The sequence below is a fragment of the Mauremys mutica genome, chromosome 2, assembly GCF_020497125.1.
Source record: "Mauremys mutica isolate MM-2020 ecotype Southern chromosome 2, ASM2049712v1, whole genome shotgun sequence".
In the NCBI taxonomy this organism is placed as follows: Eukaryota; Metazoa; Chordata; order Testudines; family Geoemydidae; genus Mauremys; species Mauremys mutica.
In genome coordinates, this window is record NC_059073.1 from 6,730,921 (window position 1) to 6,745,662 (window position 14,742).

A 14,742-nucleotide genomic window follows, 5' to 3' on the forward strand; every position below is an offset into this window, starting at 1 on the left:
CTGGTGCTCCCCTCACAACCAGGGAGCTCTGTCTTGTGTGCCAGCAGCCCAGAGATGAGGGGGGTGTGAACTCTGTGGTGCTGACTCACTTTTCAGCAGCTCTCAGTCTGGTAACTTCTGCTGGCGCTTCAGGCTCTTTCCACTGAAAATCCAAAATCAGGCAAAATCTGATGGGTCTTCTTATTTAGGTACTTTAGCTCCCTGATGCTATGCCCATCTGTCATGGAGTATCCTTGAGCACTCCCTAAGAAAGGGCCTGATCCAGCAAGCTGCTGATCATCCCCAACCTCCTTTTAGCTCTGTAACAGCTCAGGCTGTCCTGAACATCACAGGATTATGCTGCTGTTCTTGCACTTTGCTACACAGCAACAGAATCTGACTCCATAATCTCTGTTTAATCCTGATTTATTCTGGTCATAACCATAGTTATTACCTAGAGTCTCGCATGGTTTGTTGTATCTGTAATCTGAGTGCATTGCACGCATAAGGGGCTCCTTACATTTTCCATTCCTTGCATAAACTTGTGTTTCATCCTCCAATTCCTCCTCTTTCAGGGATTCCTGGCATTCAGCCCCCCTCACCCCCCAATAATGGCTGCTATCAACCGGCTTGTACATCTATAGACAATTACAGATGTGGTTAAAACTGCAGGTTCTGCTAACTAAATGCAGGGGGTTGTGTGTCCCCTCTACTCCCTTCTGGCTTTCTGATTTGCACCAAAATCAATAGGGTTCTGCCCATTGATGCCTAGAACATTCCCTGAAATTTTGGAATTGATTGGATTAAAAAGTCTATCCTGTTACAGATGGGAGAAATACCATTGAGTTGCTTGGCTTGGCCAGATGTTCCTTATTACCTTCTCTGGTTATGCACCCTATGTGCCTCCTTGCTCACTTCTACTTTTCTTTTCAGGTACATATTCTTTTCCTCTGTCTGGCTTTGCTCCTTTCCTTTACAGGTATACTTTTCTCCTCTCCCCCACTTGCTATTCTGTTAATTTTCCAATACTAGTTGATATATTTTTTTCTTACTAACTTATTTCTTATCCTTTTCCAACTGATTTTCTGCAGTACTACACACTTGTCCGGAGGAGCAAATGGAGCCTGCCTTTCCCAGTGACAGGTATCTCCAGACTTGCTTTTCTGCACCTATTAGCTGAGTGACTTTAGGTGCTGATTATTGGTTGCTAATCACCTGGGGGCGGATGTCAAGGTTTCAAGGAATCATAGTTGGGAGGTCCCAACTGTCATTTTGTTGGCTGACTGGCAATCCTTTTGCTCATTTATGTCCTGAAACACTCTGCAATCTCCCCACAAAAAGTACTGCAGGTAGCTGGATTGGTAATTTCATTAGTGAGATCAAATGCTTAACTAAACTGATTCTTGCTTATGTGCACATAATTGAACTAACTACCAAATTTCTCTTTCCACTCTGGGTTTTCACTTGTAGTTGACATTTTTCCTTGCTGTTGCTGGGATTAGCTTTCAGTAGATTCTGTTGGGGGATGGATGTGACATGTGAGATAGTGTGAGAATACTCTATACATACCCCTAGACAAAGCCAACAGGGATTATGTCTACACTACGAAATTAGGTCGAATTTATAGAAGTCATTTTTTTAGAAATCATTTTTATACAGTCGATTGTGTGTCTCCCCACACAAAATGCTCTAAGTGCATTAAGTCGGCGGACTGCGTCCACAGGCTAGCGTCGACTTCCGGAGTGTTGCACTGTGAGTAGCTATCCCACATTTCTCGCAGTCTCCACTACCCATTGGGATTCTGGGTTGAGATTCCAATGCCTGATGGGGCAAAAACAGTGTCTCAGGTGATTCTGGGTACATGTCATCAGGCCCCCCTCTCCCTGTCTCCTATTTCATTGTCGATGGGCTCTACTGTAGGGAGATACAGTCAACTCATTGGTAATCTTGCACTGTTTAAGATTGTGGATTTTGAAAAGCAGCTGACATTTCCCTTCAGAAACAGCTGCTGTGGAAAAAGTGTTCCCTTCATTTAAAAAAGAAAAAGAAAAACACAATCTTAAAATAATACAGGTAAAAAGCTTAAGCTCAAATCTTATTTTGGGTTTTATGAAATATTGATATAAATGTTTTCATCACTTTTTTAACTACGCATTCCCCTGTTTCATTGGAAATCCAGTGTGATGGCCTTATTTTAGTTTGTGACAGCCAAGAAGTGATGATAAGCAGAAACTGAAAAGGAAGCTGAGCAACTATGCATTTTCAATTAGAAATTGTTGAAACTTAGAGGGCTTTTAGATGGTGGTTAATGTTGCTTATATATTGGTTATGGGAAGTTTTCACTGCATTGTCCTGTGTAACTTTACATTGGGTGAGGGAGGTTGAAAGCTATGTATTAATCAACACAAAAACCATTGCCTTTTTGATGTTTTGAGTCTTACAAATAGCTGGTACGCTTTGTGCCACCACTTAAGTTGCTGCCTGTTACGTTTCAGTGGCATGGATAATACAAAGGCCAGTATCCAACCTGCGCAGCAAGAGCACACATTGTTGCGTTTTTCTTGTCTAGTCTGCACACATATTTTTATAATCATAGAAACATTTTGTACATAATACTAGTGGCTCCTAGAATAGTTACGATGAATTAAATGCATAAGAACCTAATAACTATATTCAATTTAGGGAGCACGATAAAGGCTTATAAGGTGATTGTACAGGAACTCCTCACTTAATGTTGTAGTTATATTCCTGAAAAATGCAACTTTAAGTGAAACAATGTTAAATGAATCCAATTTTCCCATAAGATTTAATGTAAATGCAGGGGGTTAGGTTCCAAGGAAATTTTTTGGGGGCAGAGAAAAGGCATTATATACTGTACAGTACTGCTTTGTACTATGGTTGGGAAGTGCCCCTGGCTTATCCCACACAGGCACAGCCCACTGCAGGCAAGAACACTAGGAAGCACCTTTGCAGCAGCAGCGGCAGCTTCCCCGGAGAAGAACAGGCTTGGACTTTGCCAGGAATGCTCCAGGCCCGCCTCTTCCTGTCCCCACTCCACTCCAGGCCTGCTCCTGCCCCTCCCTCCCAGTGATTCCCTGCTGCCAAACAGCTGGCAGATGCGGTGTGTCCCTGCTCTTCCCCCTCCCTCCCTCCCAGAAAGTCCTAAGTGCCGCCAAACAGCTGTTTAGCAGTGGGGGAAGCGCTGGGAGGGAGGAGGTGGAGAAGTGGAACTTGGGCAATGCTCTCTTGTAAAGTTGCTGCTCTTCCACAGAATCTTACAAGCAGGCAGCCAAACAGCGTTATAAGGGAGCATTGCACAGCTTTAAACGAGCATGTTCCCTAATTGAGCAGGGATGTAACATTGAAACAACATTAAGCGGGACAACGTTAAATGAGGAGTTACTGTACTTTGCATTTAAGTATAGAATAGGGTTCTTTGCTTCTCTGATTTCTACTGTTGATGTACTCGGAAATAGAAATTGTTGCAGAGATTATTCATAAAGCACAGTAAGATTAATTTTTAGTTGTAAAGCTTAGTGCTCATGAAAGTGAAATGAATCTCTCTGGGTGTTACAAAGCACCCACCAGTGCTGTTCTGAGTTGCCTTGGCTACTCAGGGTTACCTCCAGAAGCTGACACATATTAAAGCAATAATGGTTTTGTCTACACTAGGGTTTTAACTTGTTAAAATACTTTCCCTAATGTAGATGTGGTATTTTTGTTAAATCAGGTATTTACTTATGAAACTGTCCTATGTGTATAATTGTGCAAATTACATTGGCAATTGTACACTTATATTATTTAAAAATCTGATTTTTTTTAAAATGTCATAGGCTATGTCTATTCTACAGCATAATTGGCATAATTTGTCACCTAGGTGTGTGAATAAACCACGTAAATTACACCGACATAAGCGCCGGTGTGGACAGCACTGTGCTGATGGGAGAATTCTCTCCCGTGGGCTTAGAGCAGTTAGATAGCTTACAGTGGTGGTAAACTCTCTAGTGTAGCTGTAACCATAATTGGGTTTAAGAGTTAACACTCCATTGAGGTAAAAGGGAACTGGCCATGTCTCAGAGCAGTTTCAGGATGTTTGTAGGCTCTTAATTGGTTGCATGCAGTTCCCATTTGGAAGATTTTCTTCGCACTAGCATTTTATATGTAAAAAATAAATAAAAGTTTGATTTCTGCTAAGTTGATCATGCTGATAAATATCTTAAGCAGGTTGCATGTGGCCCACAGGCTGGGTGTTTGACGGAATTAACTTTTAAAACATCATGTTTAACAGATATAGAAATATGTATATTTTCTGTCTTTTGACTAAAAAGGAGACCTGTTAAATTCTTAGGGGGACTGGACTTCTTCCAGAAATTGTTCTTGTATAATCTTTTAACAAACTTCTGCTACAGGCTTGTCCTTTTTTTTTTTTTTTTTTTTTTTTAATTGAGTTAACTGCCAGTTAGCTCTAGCTAGTTAACAGCTCTATAGGTTATTCTGGATACTCAAAACATTTATAGTTTACCCAAGGCTGATCCCTATCAAGTACACTGAAGTAACAATTCCAGTGTGTATGTAATCTAATTGTATTTTTAGTGCTGGATACAGTAGTTTAAAACAAATACAGTTGGGTTTTAGATGTATATGTACATAGTTCTGTTTAGTTAGTACTAGACTCACTAGTATTAAGCAGCCACAACTTCGCAGTAAACTGTATTGTTTCTAATTTCTTTTGAAAGTTAAAACATTTTATACAAGTAATATCCCACCTGCTATACAACTCGTTTACTGTGCTCTCACTGGTTCTGCGTCTCTAGAAATAAAACTTTCTCACTTTTCCTAACTTTATTTCTTAATGCTGTCATAGGAAATAAAAAAGTAAGTACTTACAGGTCAATATCTTGTCACTTCTGCTTTCTTTTTTTCAAGAAAATCATTGGATTGCATGTATTGGTGCTAAGATTTTGTTCACCTTGGTTATAAACAAGTCACTGTCAATTTAAGTTTTCTGTCTTCTAATAGAAATGACCGTATACTTATAGGAATTTACCGTTCATTCTGGTTTCAGCTCTTTGGAGAGGAAGATCTCTCATGGTTTTACACGAGAACACATAAATCCTGCAATAGTAATGATGTCCTAAGTACCCTTATTAAATACATAATGCACATGTACCCCCATATATGCACATCACCATGACTGCTATTCATTGATTAATCAAAGAGGTCATTTGAGGAGTTGCAAGAAACTGTCACTAATTATGTTAAACTGGATTAAGTAACCTCCCGTTTTATCTGCTATGCAGTTGCCTTCTTATGTCCGACTTGAATTATACACCTCTATCTCGATATAACGTGACCCGATATAAGGTGGGTTCACATACAAGGCGGTGAAGCTCTGACACGCTGCTCTGAGCAGCGTGTTAAGGGTGCCAGGCCAGGACTGAGGGGTTCGATAAGGGGCAGAGGGTCTCGGCAGCAGTCAGGGGCTCTTCCTCCCCTCCTGCCCCCAGGATCTGGGGTCAGGAGCTGTGGGAGGGCACTTTTGGTGGCCCCGCAGTCCCAGAGTGGCCCGGGGGATTAGCGGGGGGCTGGGAGCAGCCTGCTCTGCTTCTCTTGCCCCAGCTGTGTCGCTTGGGGGAGGGATCTTGAGGGAAGGGATCTCCCCCCCCCACTTCCCCGCACTCACCAGCAGAGGCAGAAGCGGAGCAGCCCGGCCCCAGCCTGCTCCACTCCACCAGCTCCCAGCCGCAGCGCTCCGCTTCCCGCCGCAGATGAGTATGGGGGACACCTCTCCGCACTCACCTCTGGCGGGAAGCGGAGTGACGCGGCCCCAGCCATGTCGCTGCGGGGCGGCTGGGGAAAGGTCCTGCACTCACGTGCCTGGCAGGAAGTGGAACGTCACAGCTGGGAGCTGGCGGAGTGGAGCTGGCTGGGGCTGGGCTGCTCCGCTTCCTGCTGCAGGTGAGTGCAGGGGGGCATCCTTTCCCCAACCTCCCTGCACTCGGAGGTGGCAGAGTGGAGTGGGCTGGGGCTGGCTGCTCCGCTTCCTGCCGCTGGTGAGTGCCTGTCGGGGGCGGGGAGGGGTGGATAGGGATCGGAGCAGTCAGGGGACAGAGGGGTTGAGTAGGGGGTGCAGTGCGGTCCTGGGGGTGATTAGGGACGGGGTCTCTGGAGGGCGCAGTCAGGGAACAAGGAACAGGGCGGGCCCAAAGCAAGTTTGATATAACGTTTCACCTATAATGCGGTGAGATTTTTTGTCTCCCGAGGACCGTGTTATATCGGGGTAGAGGTGTAGTAATGCAGACTAAATGGTAAACATGTAATAGCAGAATATTAAGAGCCAAGACTATATTCCCCTCTTCTCTGAAGTAGTTGAGAATCGTAACCAGAAGGTGACCTTTAGATGCAGAGCAAGCACTTGCCTGCCACAGATTCACCTGATACAATCATATGTGTCTTTTTAAATGGAAGGCTTTATCTGTTCACTTCCAGCCTATATTTTATTCTTGGTGTGATTTAAGAGAACCCAAATCCAATGAGCACCCCCCTCCCATTAATCTAAAACACCTCATGCATTCACAATACCCGAAGCTCCCACTTCAGTGTCCTTATTGAGCTGTTGCAGTCAGTACCTTAAAAGTTCAGGTTCATAGACATAACTGGTCTATCCATCTTAGTCAAATGCTGATCTAAGCATGCACTTTCCCTGCACTTTCACATTTTGTACACTTCAGATGGTCAAAACTAGGTAAACAGTATAATAAAATTATACAATCCTTGCAAGATTGTAGTTTAATTTTGAACAACACCTGTTTTAAGCAATCACTGGCTGTGAAAAGTCCTAATCCTATTTTTTCTTCAGTCCTAATCTTTTTCAGTATCATCATCCCTTTTCCTTTTCCACCTACTGCTCAATAACCACAATTCAGATTATTTCTTCCTCTGTGGAGGATGCTACTACTTTTCTGCAGATACATTGGAAGCTCCTGTGCAAAACAGTTCCTTGGTGTAAATAGTCAAACACCCCATTCCCTTTAAAAGATTTCTTGTAGTAGGTATTGCTATTCAATATTTGTCTTGTGGGTTAGAGACTGCTCCTTTTTTCTGAGTACAAAGGTTAGCATGTAAAATATTTCTAAGTAAAAAATCTGACACTAAAATAAGTGTGGGGCTACCATGCTTTTACAATGAAAGCATGTAACATGCTCATCTTTACATTCTAGAGTACTATGTGCACTTGATTAGCATTTTAGTCATTTTTATGCAGCTAGCATATGTTCTGACTTTGACCTATAATCTGATGTCATCATTGCCTGCTTGGTCACAATGCCAAGGAAGCTGTGACAGCATAGCTTATCCTGAGGGCCAGATCATAGAGTTGCTGCTTTATCCCCACATTGCCACCCACTTAATGGGACGCTTTGACTTTGAAAGTAATAAGTAGGATTAATTCTCTATCTTTGAAACTGGTGGCTTACTGTAGTAAGAAGTGTTTTATTAATGTCCATATGGTAGAGCATCCAGTTAAACTATTTTTTTATGAAATCAGCCTGACTTTCAGGGTTTCCAGTTTTGATATTTTAATCAAGAGAAATATATTGTTCGTTTCAATTGGCAAGAGTTGTTCATTGTCTTCTCTACCGGATGAAAAGTATCAATTTTTATTTTTAAGCAAAAAAAAGGGTTCCCCTTAGAAATTGTGATTTTAATACTGTATTTAGGTGTTAGTTTTTTTAATATAAATGTAAAAATCCCCAAAATAATAAGTGTAAGTTTAAAATGGCAAAGGCACTTAAATTTGAAAATGGTTTCCCCTTTACTTGTCTGCCGAGTCCTGAAATAGGAATTCTGGTTTATTTTTTCCAACTGTTGGTATTGCCATCTGCACCTAATGGAATGTTGGAAAATGTTCAGTTTTAAATATTTCTGATTTGATCACCTATTGCAGAGTGAAATAGAATCTTGAAACTGAGACTGGCAGGTAAGCAAAGAGGGAAGTGTCTTTTCAGCTACTTAATTTTAAATTGGATTTGTGCATAATTCAACACACTCTTTTTTTACTAATTTACTATCTTGAAATTTAGTAGCTAACCTTTACCTGGATTTCTGAGCACTGCTGTAAATCCTGCAGTTAGGAAAATCTCTCCAATATCATGTTTGATAATTTTGATATCCTGGAAGCTAAATTTGACTTCATAGTGGATTATAAACAATAGTTAAAGCACAAGACTTTCATGCCAAACAAATGCAACATTTATGCCACTTCCTTTGTATGGGATATTTCAGTTGATTTAAATGTGAAACAATAGCATTTAACAAAATCTAGCTTAAAGTTATAGGCAGATCTTTCTAAAATTGCTGTGTTTAAAATAAGCTTGTCACATATAATGAAGGTTAATATATATGAACCCTGAGACACGCTCTTAAAAACTCTTGTCCTTTTCATTTGGCAGTAATTGATTTTTAACTGAAATCCAGTGAGTTTCAAAGTTTGTTGGCTCAAAATATATTTGAGAGATTCATGGTTTCCAAGAAAGCCGGGAGCCCATTACTAACACATAACCTTACTCTATCTCAGTTAACTTCGTGCAGCTCTGGGAATAGTTTCCTTTGCTCCTCTGCTGGTTTTATAGCAGTCAAGTACAATACAGCATGTCCTATATTGGCAGTGTCTACAAAAAGATCTTCATGAGTAGGGAATCTTTTTTTTTTTAAAAAAAAGCAAGTTTTCCAAAAATACCGGTTTAAGGGTATCTAGTTAGCACATTGGTGGTGCTTATTAGGTGGTGATTTGGAAAAATCCCTCCACTATATCATAAAACTTTGAAAAGGATTCAAGTTTGGCCTACACGACTGACAAGTGTGCCTTACAGTGTAAAATGTGAACTACATGTAGAGCCCTGTGGCTTTAGTTTCTGAGGACTTAATACAGATCTAACCAGACCAAATGTGGACGTAGATAAATTAATTAAAAAGGTGCTTTACAGAGAAATAGATCAAATTTGAACTTGGATTAAACATGTGGACAACTTAATTCCTTCTCACTGAAATGTGTAAACAATGAAATGGAAATTGAATTAAATGCCCAAAGCACCATTTCTTAATATATTAATCATGACTGAGTGGTGGGTTTTTATATAAACTTTGCAGTGCTTAAGAAATGGCTCAAATCTAATGTATGCCATTGGCTTGTTTAGTTATGTTGCAACTACATTATTGTGCTTATCTTTTAATGCTGCCACTCTTTGGAAGATGAGGACTAGGAAGCTCCCGTACCCACTAGAAAAGGTCTGGTTGGACAAGCACCAGTATGATGAAGCGGAGAGGCTCCACTACGAAAGAGAAGCCACTTTGGCAGCCTCAGCCACTGAAAAGTGCCAAGAGGTGGAGGCAATGAACAGTGTTTGTCACGATGATCCCGTCGAGGGCGAATTGAAAGACATGAAAAGAGTGAGAAATGGGAAGAAGCAAAAGAAAAGGAAACGCTCTCCAAAAACCAAGAGTTTGGTCTCCAAGGTAGATTTCGTCCTGACTGGTTTATTAGCTGATGGCGTGTGGTTTGACAAACCTTTCTTCGATCATGCTGAAAACATGTTCAGAAAGAAACTTGCAGATGACCTGACCCAGAAAGCCGCTGAGACTGAACTGGCTGCTGAGCAGCCAGCATTAGTGTCCTGGTCAGAAGAAGCTGTCCCAGGTGTTCATAAGCCAAGGAAGAACGCAGCAGCCTTGCACTGCACCCATGCCAGTCTGATTGCTTGTCACCATGTCATTCAGGATGTCTGGGTCAACAAGTTCAACTTTGATGAGGCAGAGAAGGTGTTTGTTGAAAGGTCTCAATCTTTTGTTCACCCACACTTTCTAGATCTTCCATCGGTACGATGGAACAGTGACTATGGTGATGTCGATCAAAGAACTCCAGATGAAGGGTATATAACAGCTCTATCTACTCCTGCAACCCCTGCTACACCATGCCTGTCAACAGATGTGGTGGTTCATTCTGGTGCTTCTTTTGTTACCAGTTTGCCCAGTCCTGCATGCCAGACAATAAATGGCAAGCCTCAGATATTGACCTTGCAGGCATTGATTTCAGGGGTGTGGCTGGAGAAACCTATTTATGATGATGCTGAGAAATGCTTCTACGAGAACATGACTGATGGGCATCCTCCAGGGAAGGTGAGGCCACAAGAGCGCAGCCGTCCAGAAGCCTTGAAGAGCAGCCGAAAGGACAAGAAGGGCCGCAGTCCCGGGAAACGAATGAATTCTCGACATGTGGAGTTCACCACTAACCCTTCCCATCCTAAAGATGCTGAGCACCCTCCGCCTACCTGGTATTTCCTACACAAGGACAGTGAGCATTTGTGGCTTAGTAAACCCACATACGACAGCGCTGAATCACGATACTATGCATCTGAGGCCCTGAAAATGTCAATCAGACAAGATAATTCAAGGGTTCCAGAACTCTCACTAGCAAAACCATCTCGACCTGCTTCTCGTGCCACAAGCGTGCCCTCATCAGAAACTAAGTAGGAAAAGCTTATTCTGGGGTAACACTCAAACTCGGAAAATTGATGGTTCAGGATTGAGCTGAAATAATTGGCATATGTAGAAGGCAAGCGCCCTGTGGGTCTGTAGTGCCAAACACAACACTGGCGCTATAGATATAACCTCCAGTTATTGAGCCAAAGGTCCTGTTTAACCTTAATCAGGCTTCACTTTACCAGCAGGGTTTTTGAAGAGGGCCCTCCTTTTTTAAGGTAGCTCACTGTTACACTGATGAGTTGTAATTAATCCTCAAACACCCCTAGGAGATCGGTAGTTAAGTTATTGTCATTTTATTGCTGGAGCCGGACAAGTTCGATAATTTGCTCGAGATCACAGAGAACTGAAGTCAAAGGAGGGGTTAGAACTCTTGATTTGGGAGTTCTGATTCCCAGTCCTGTGCTCAGGCCACACATTTCTTGCACAGAGCCTTTAATCCCAAAGTGCTTTACCGGCAGAAAGGTGGAGGAGATGACCGTATTGTCTAAGCATTGCTCTGGGATGGTACTGACCACTTAGCCCCTCATCATTCTGAGGTTCATAAACTGAGTTTTAGGCAGGTTTAACAGTAGCTTTTTTTTGGACTAGACCTTTAGAATGGGTATTGTGTTTGCAGTGCATGAGTATTAAAGATCCCATTGCATTCTTCACAAGAGAAGGAATTTGTTCCGGTGGCTTTGACCAAAAATTCCCTAGAGGTTGCTGTATGTAGGTTTTCCACTGGCTTCCCCTGAGAAATGGATGCTTTTTTGTCACTGTATATGTTCAGTTTGTAGAGGAGCTTTGGGATCCTTCAGGATGAAAGATGCCATTTGTCTGTAAAATAGGCCCAAAGTTTTAATCTGGAGACCGCAGGTGCTTCCTCTGAACGATTGAGGGAAGGTAATCTGATAAGCCATTGTGTCTAAAAGTGGGTGTTTAATCTGGGCGTGTAAGGTGAACTAGATTATAACAAATCCAATGAACAAACATTGGAGCTGGGAAGGGGGATGCATTTTTAAAATGTAGAAAAGATCCATTGGCCCTGCGATTAGTCTAATTAAAACAGTCTAATTTTGTTTAAAGGCTGGAAATGTTTGAAAGCAGCCTGTCTTGGGTGAGTACAGAACAGCATTTTTGTTCCACTGTACATGAAACAATGCAGTTTATATTTTGATTTTACATAATTGCATTCTACTTGCTGAACCCAAAACTTTTCTACCGTTCAGAGGCCACATTACCTTCTGAGCTGTAGCTCTTCAGTGGATTTGTCTAAAGGCCAGTACTTAAGTGCTGTTTTGTAGCCCAGCAATAAATAAATTGCACAGAGAATAAATAGGTCTTCCTTTCTCCTCCCTTTGAGGAGACACTTGTGATCCCTTGAGTTTGAATAGGATTCTCTGTTGCCAGAAGGAGTAAGAAGAATCTCCCCATGAAATGACGATTGTGTCAGTACAAAATGTACAGTGTGTGATTGATATGGCCTGTGCATAATTAGGATTGTGTGTGGTAAACTGGCTGCATGTAGCCTTGTGTATATGGACAGCATTTCTGGCAGTCTCTTGAAGGAATGATGTGTACATTGGGAAGGGGTTACAGAATTTGGAGTTGGTTTTTTTTTTAGCAGTCTCTCTTGATCCTTCTCTGCCTTTCTGAATGGGTTGGTGTTGATACTGAGATGTTTTTACAACCGTACAGTAGAAAGCATTACTTAGTTAACCAGTGTTGAGATCTGGAGGTGTTTTTTTGGAGGATTTGTAGGGCTTACAAAGGTCTAGGCTGATTCTTTAAGTTATGGTCCTTGCCTTAGAGCATTTGAGTGGTGTAAACTTTTCCTAAAAGATCTTTAAATGCCCTTTACATAAGCTGATATTCTATGTCCTCCGTGTTAGGTTCTTGGAATAGCCCCATCCTAAATATACCATGAAGTTAAATAGCCTTTGGAAGCTGTTTAACTGCATGCCCATGTTAAGTTAGCCTCTTTGCCTCTGAATTCATTGTTACCACTTACAAAGTAGTAGGTTGGTCTACTTTCATAGCCATTTTGGAACCCCTGTGCATTTTAGAAAATCCTCCTTATCCTCCCCACATGGGTTGGAATCTTGTGATTTCTGACTAACACAAAGCACAATGGGAAGGATCTCTCCCCAACAGTGTAACAGTTTAATTTCTAAATGACTACAGGGTCTTCTGAAAATACACCCGTGCAGGTCCATCTTCCACCCCTCCGTATGCCATCTTCTGAAATACTTTTTGTGGTTCTTGATTTGAAAGGAGGCGCTCTTCTAGTACCTCCGTTTTGGTTTGTTTGTTTGTCTGTCATGCCACATACTATTATGGAGTTATCCAGGAGGACTGGGTAATCTTGTTCTGCAGCACACTCAGTGATTCCTTGCCCCTCTAGAGGGTCCGAACTGCGTTAGCATTAACCATGTAAGATCATCTACTCCTGGGGGCATTCTGTGCCAAAAAATTCTGCACAATATTTTAAAATTCTACGAATGTTATTTGTCAAAATAACACTGTACATAATCAGGCCAATTTCAATTATTTTGGTAATTTATATCAAAATACCCGTCAGCAAGCATATTTATAACAATATGGACACTCACAAAAATTCCCTCAGGAGTAGAGAGTTAAAGAAATCCCTATGACAGCCCAGTTCCTGTTTCTCTGCCTCCTTCCCCCACCACACACACTCAGAACCCAGCTTGGGGTGGGGTGGGGGAGGCAGACATCCATAACCCCAGCTGCGGGCCCCTTGCCCAGATACCCATCCCCCTACCCTGCCAAAACCCAGGGATCCAAAGGGAGAAACAGCCTGATGCTTGATCTCAGGCTTGCATGGAGTTTCCTGCGTGCCACCCTCTCCTTCCCTCAGAGCATGCTGGGAACTGCAGCTGCCAGAACTCTCTAGCTCCCTCCCCCAGTAGTGTCTTCTATGTGCAAGCTGGGCTCTGCTGAGTCCAGTGGTCCTAGTGGTGACTAGCAGCACTGCAGCTCATTTCTGTGGTCGAATAGCAATTCTGTGTGCACATTGTTAATTTCTGCAAAATTCTGCATTGCGCAGTGGTGCAGAATTCCCCCAAAGGTAGAGATAGCTTGGTTGGAGCAGCACAGTTCTGATTCAGGTGTGGGCAGGGCTGAAATCTTTTGATAGTATGCAATAGAACTGTGTGCTCAACTTGCTCCCCATTACAGTTTGAACACTGCTTCCTAACATAGTTGTAATGTGACTAAAACACCGTGTCCTCCACTCTGTGTTGTGCTAAAAGCTACGTTAAGGAGTTTAGTCTATTGGTTACTAAGGTTGACTAGGCATATTTAAAAAAAAAAAAAGTCTTTGTACATGAGCCAAAACAGCTGCGATTCTGTCCATTTTTTTTAAACCATTGTATTAATTGACTTGTGTGAATTTTTTAGTGTCTGACATTTTGATCTATATATCTTGGTGGAGCTGGCATTTACACAGGGGAAGGTGCAGACTGTCCAACATGTACAGCCCCTGCTTTATGCTGTGTTGCTAAATGCAGGTCAGATCAGGCAGACAGGTGGATGGATGATTAGAATGTCCTGCTTTCTTAATAGGATCCCATTTACTTAAAGCTTTTCACCAGCGGGGAAGGAAGATAAAGGGCAGAAAGCTACAATGCAGTTCTATGGGGGAGGGAGGAAGGAAATAAGTGCTATTGCTGATGAACCTGATACAAGCAGCTAACCTTTAAATATTCCTCGCTGCTCATATTGTCTCTCCCTATTTGCAGAAAAATGGCAGCTGATTTCCTTGTGCATGAGAAGATCTGGTTTGATAAATTCAAGTATGATGATGCTGAGAAGAGATACTATGAACAGATGAATGGGCCAGTTGCCAGTCCTTCATGCCAACAGGTAATGCATATCCTCAAGTAGTAAGGAAGTAGTTTTTGCAGAGTGCTAGAGTCTAAGGAGCTCCCAGTACTGATAGCAGGTGAAAGAATGACCCTTCCCACCTGTATGTATTTGTTAAGGTCTGTTAGTAATTCTCCTGTTCTGGAGACCAATTTGTAAAAGATCTTTTCTTGGAGACCCAGGTCCTGTCACCAAATTCCCTGTTTGGTTTTCAAAATGTTTTGTTCTGTGGACCACAAATAATTGCTTCAAACCCCTCCAGTGTTCCACAGGCTGTAGTTCAAAATATAGAGTGTATCTGAAGCTGATTTGCCTGTGTACAAGAAGAGGTTTAACTGTGTGAATGGGGTGAAATAG

The 14,742-nt window shown here is 42.0% G+C and overlaps 1 protein-coding gene across 10 annotated transcripts in view; it reads left to right on the forward strand.

Moving 5' to 3' along the window:
- LOC123364796 (elongation factor 1-delta-like) overlaps window positions 1–14,742 on the forward strand; it is a 34,735-nt gene that overhangs the window by 918 nt on the left and 19,075 nt on the right. For 5 of the 10 annotated variants that reach the window (XM_045007188.1, XM_045007189.1, XM_045007191.1 and 2 more), the window contains exons 1-2: window positions 9,229–10,502; window positions 14,262–14,385. In XM_045007188.1, coding sequence (XP_044863123.1) covers window positions 9,229–10,502; window positions 14,262–14,385 — 1,398 coding nt within the window. Of the gene's footprint in view, window positions 1–1,092; window positions 1,123–7,336; window positions 7,417–9,228; window positions 10,503–14,261; window positions 14,386–14,742 lie in introns of those variants that run through there. The other 5 variants (XM_045007196.1, XM_045007194.1, XM_045007187.1 and 2 more) reach the window with 4 other exon arrangements.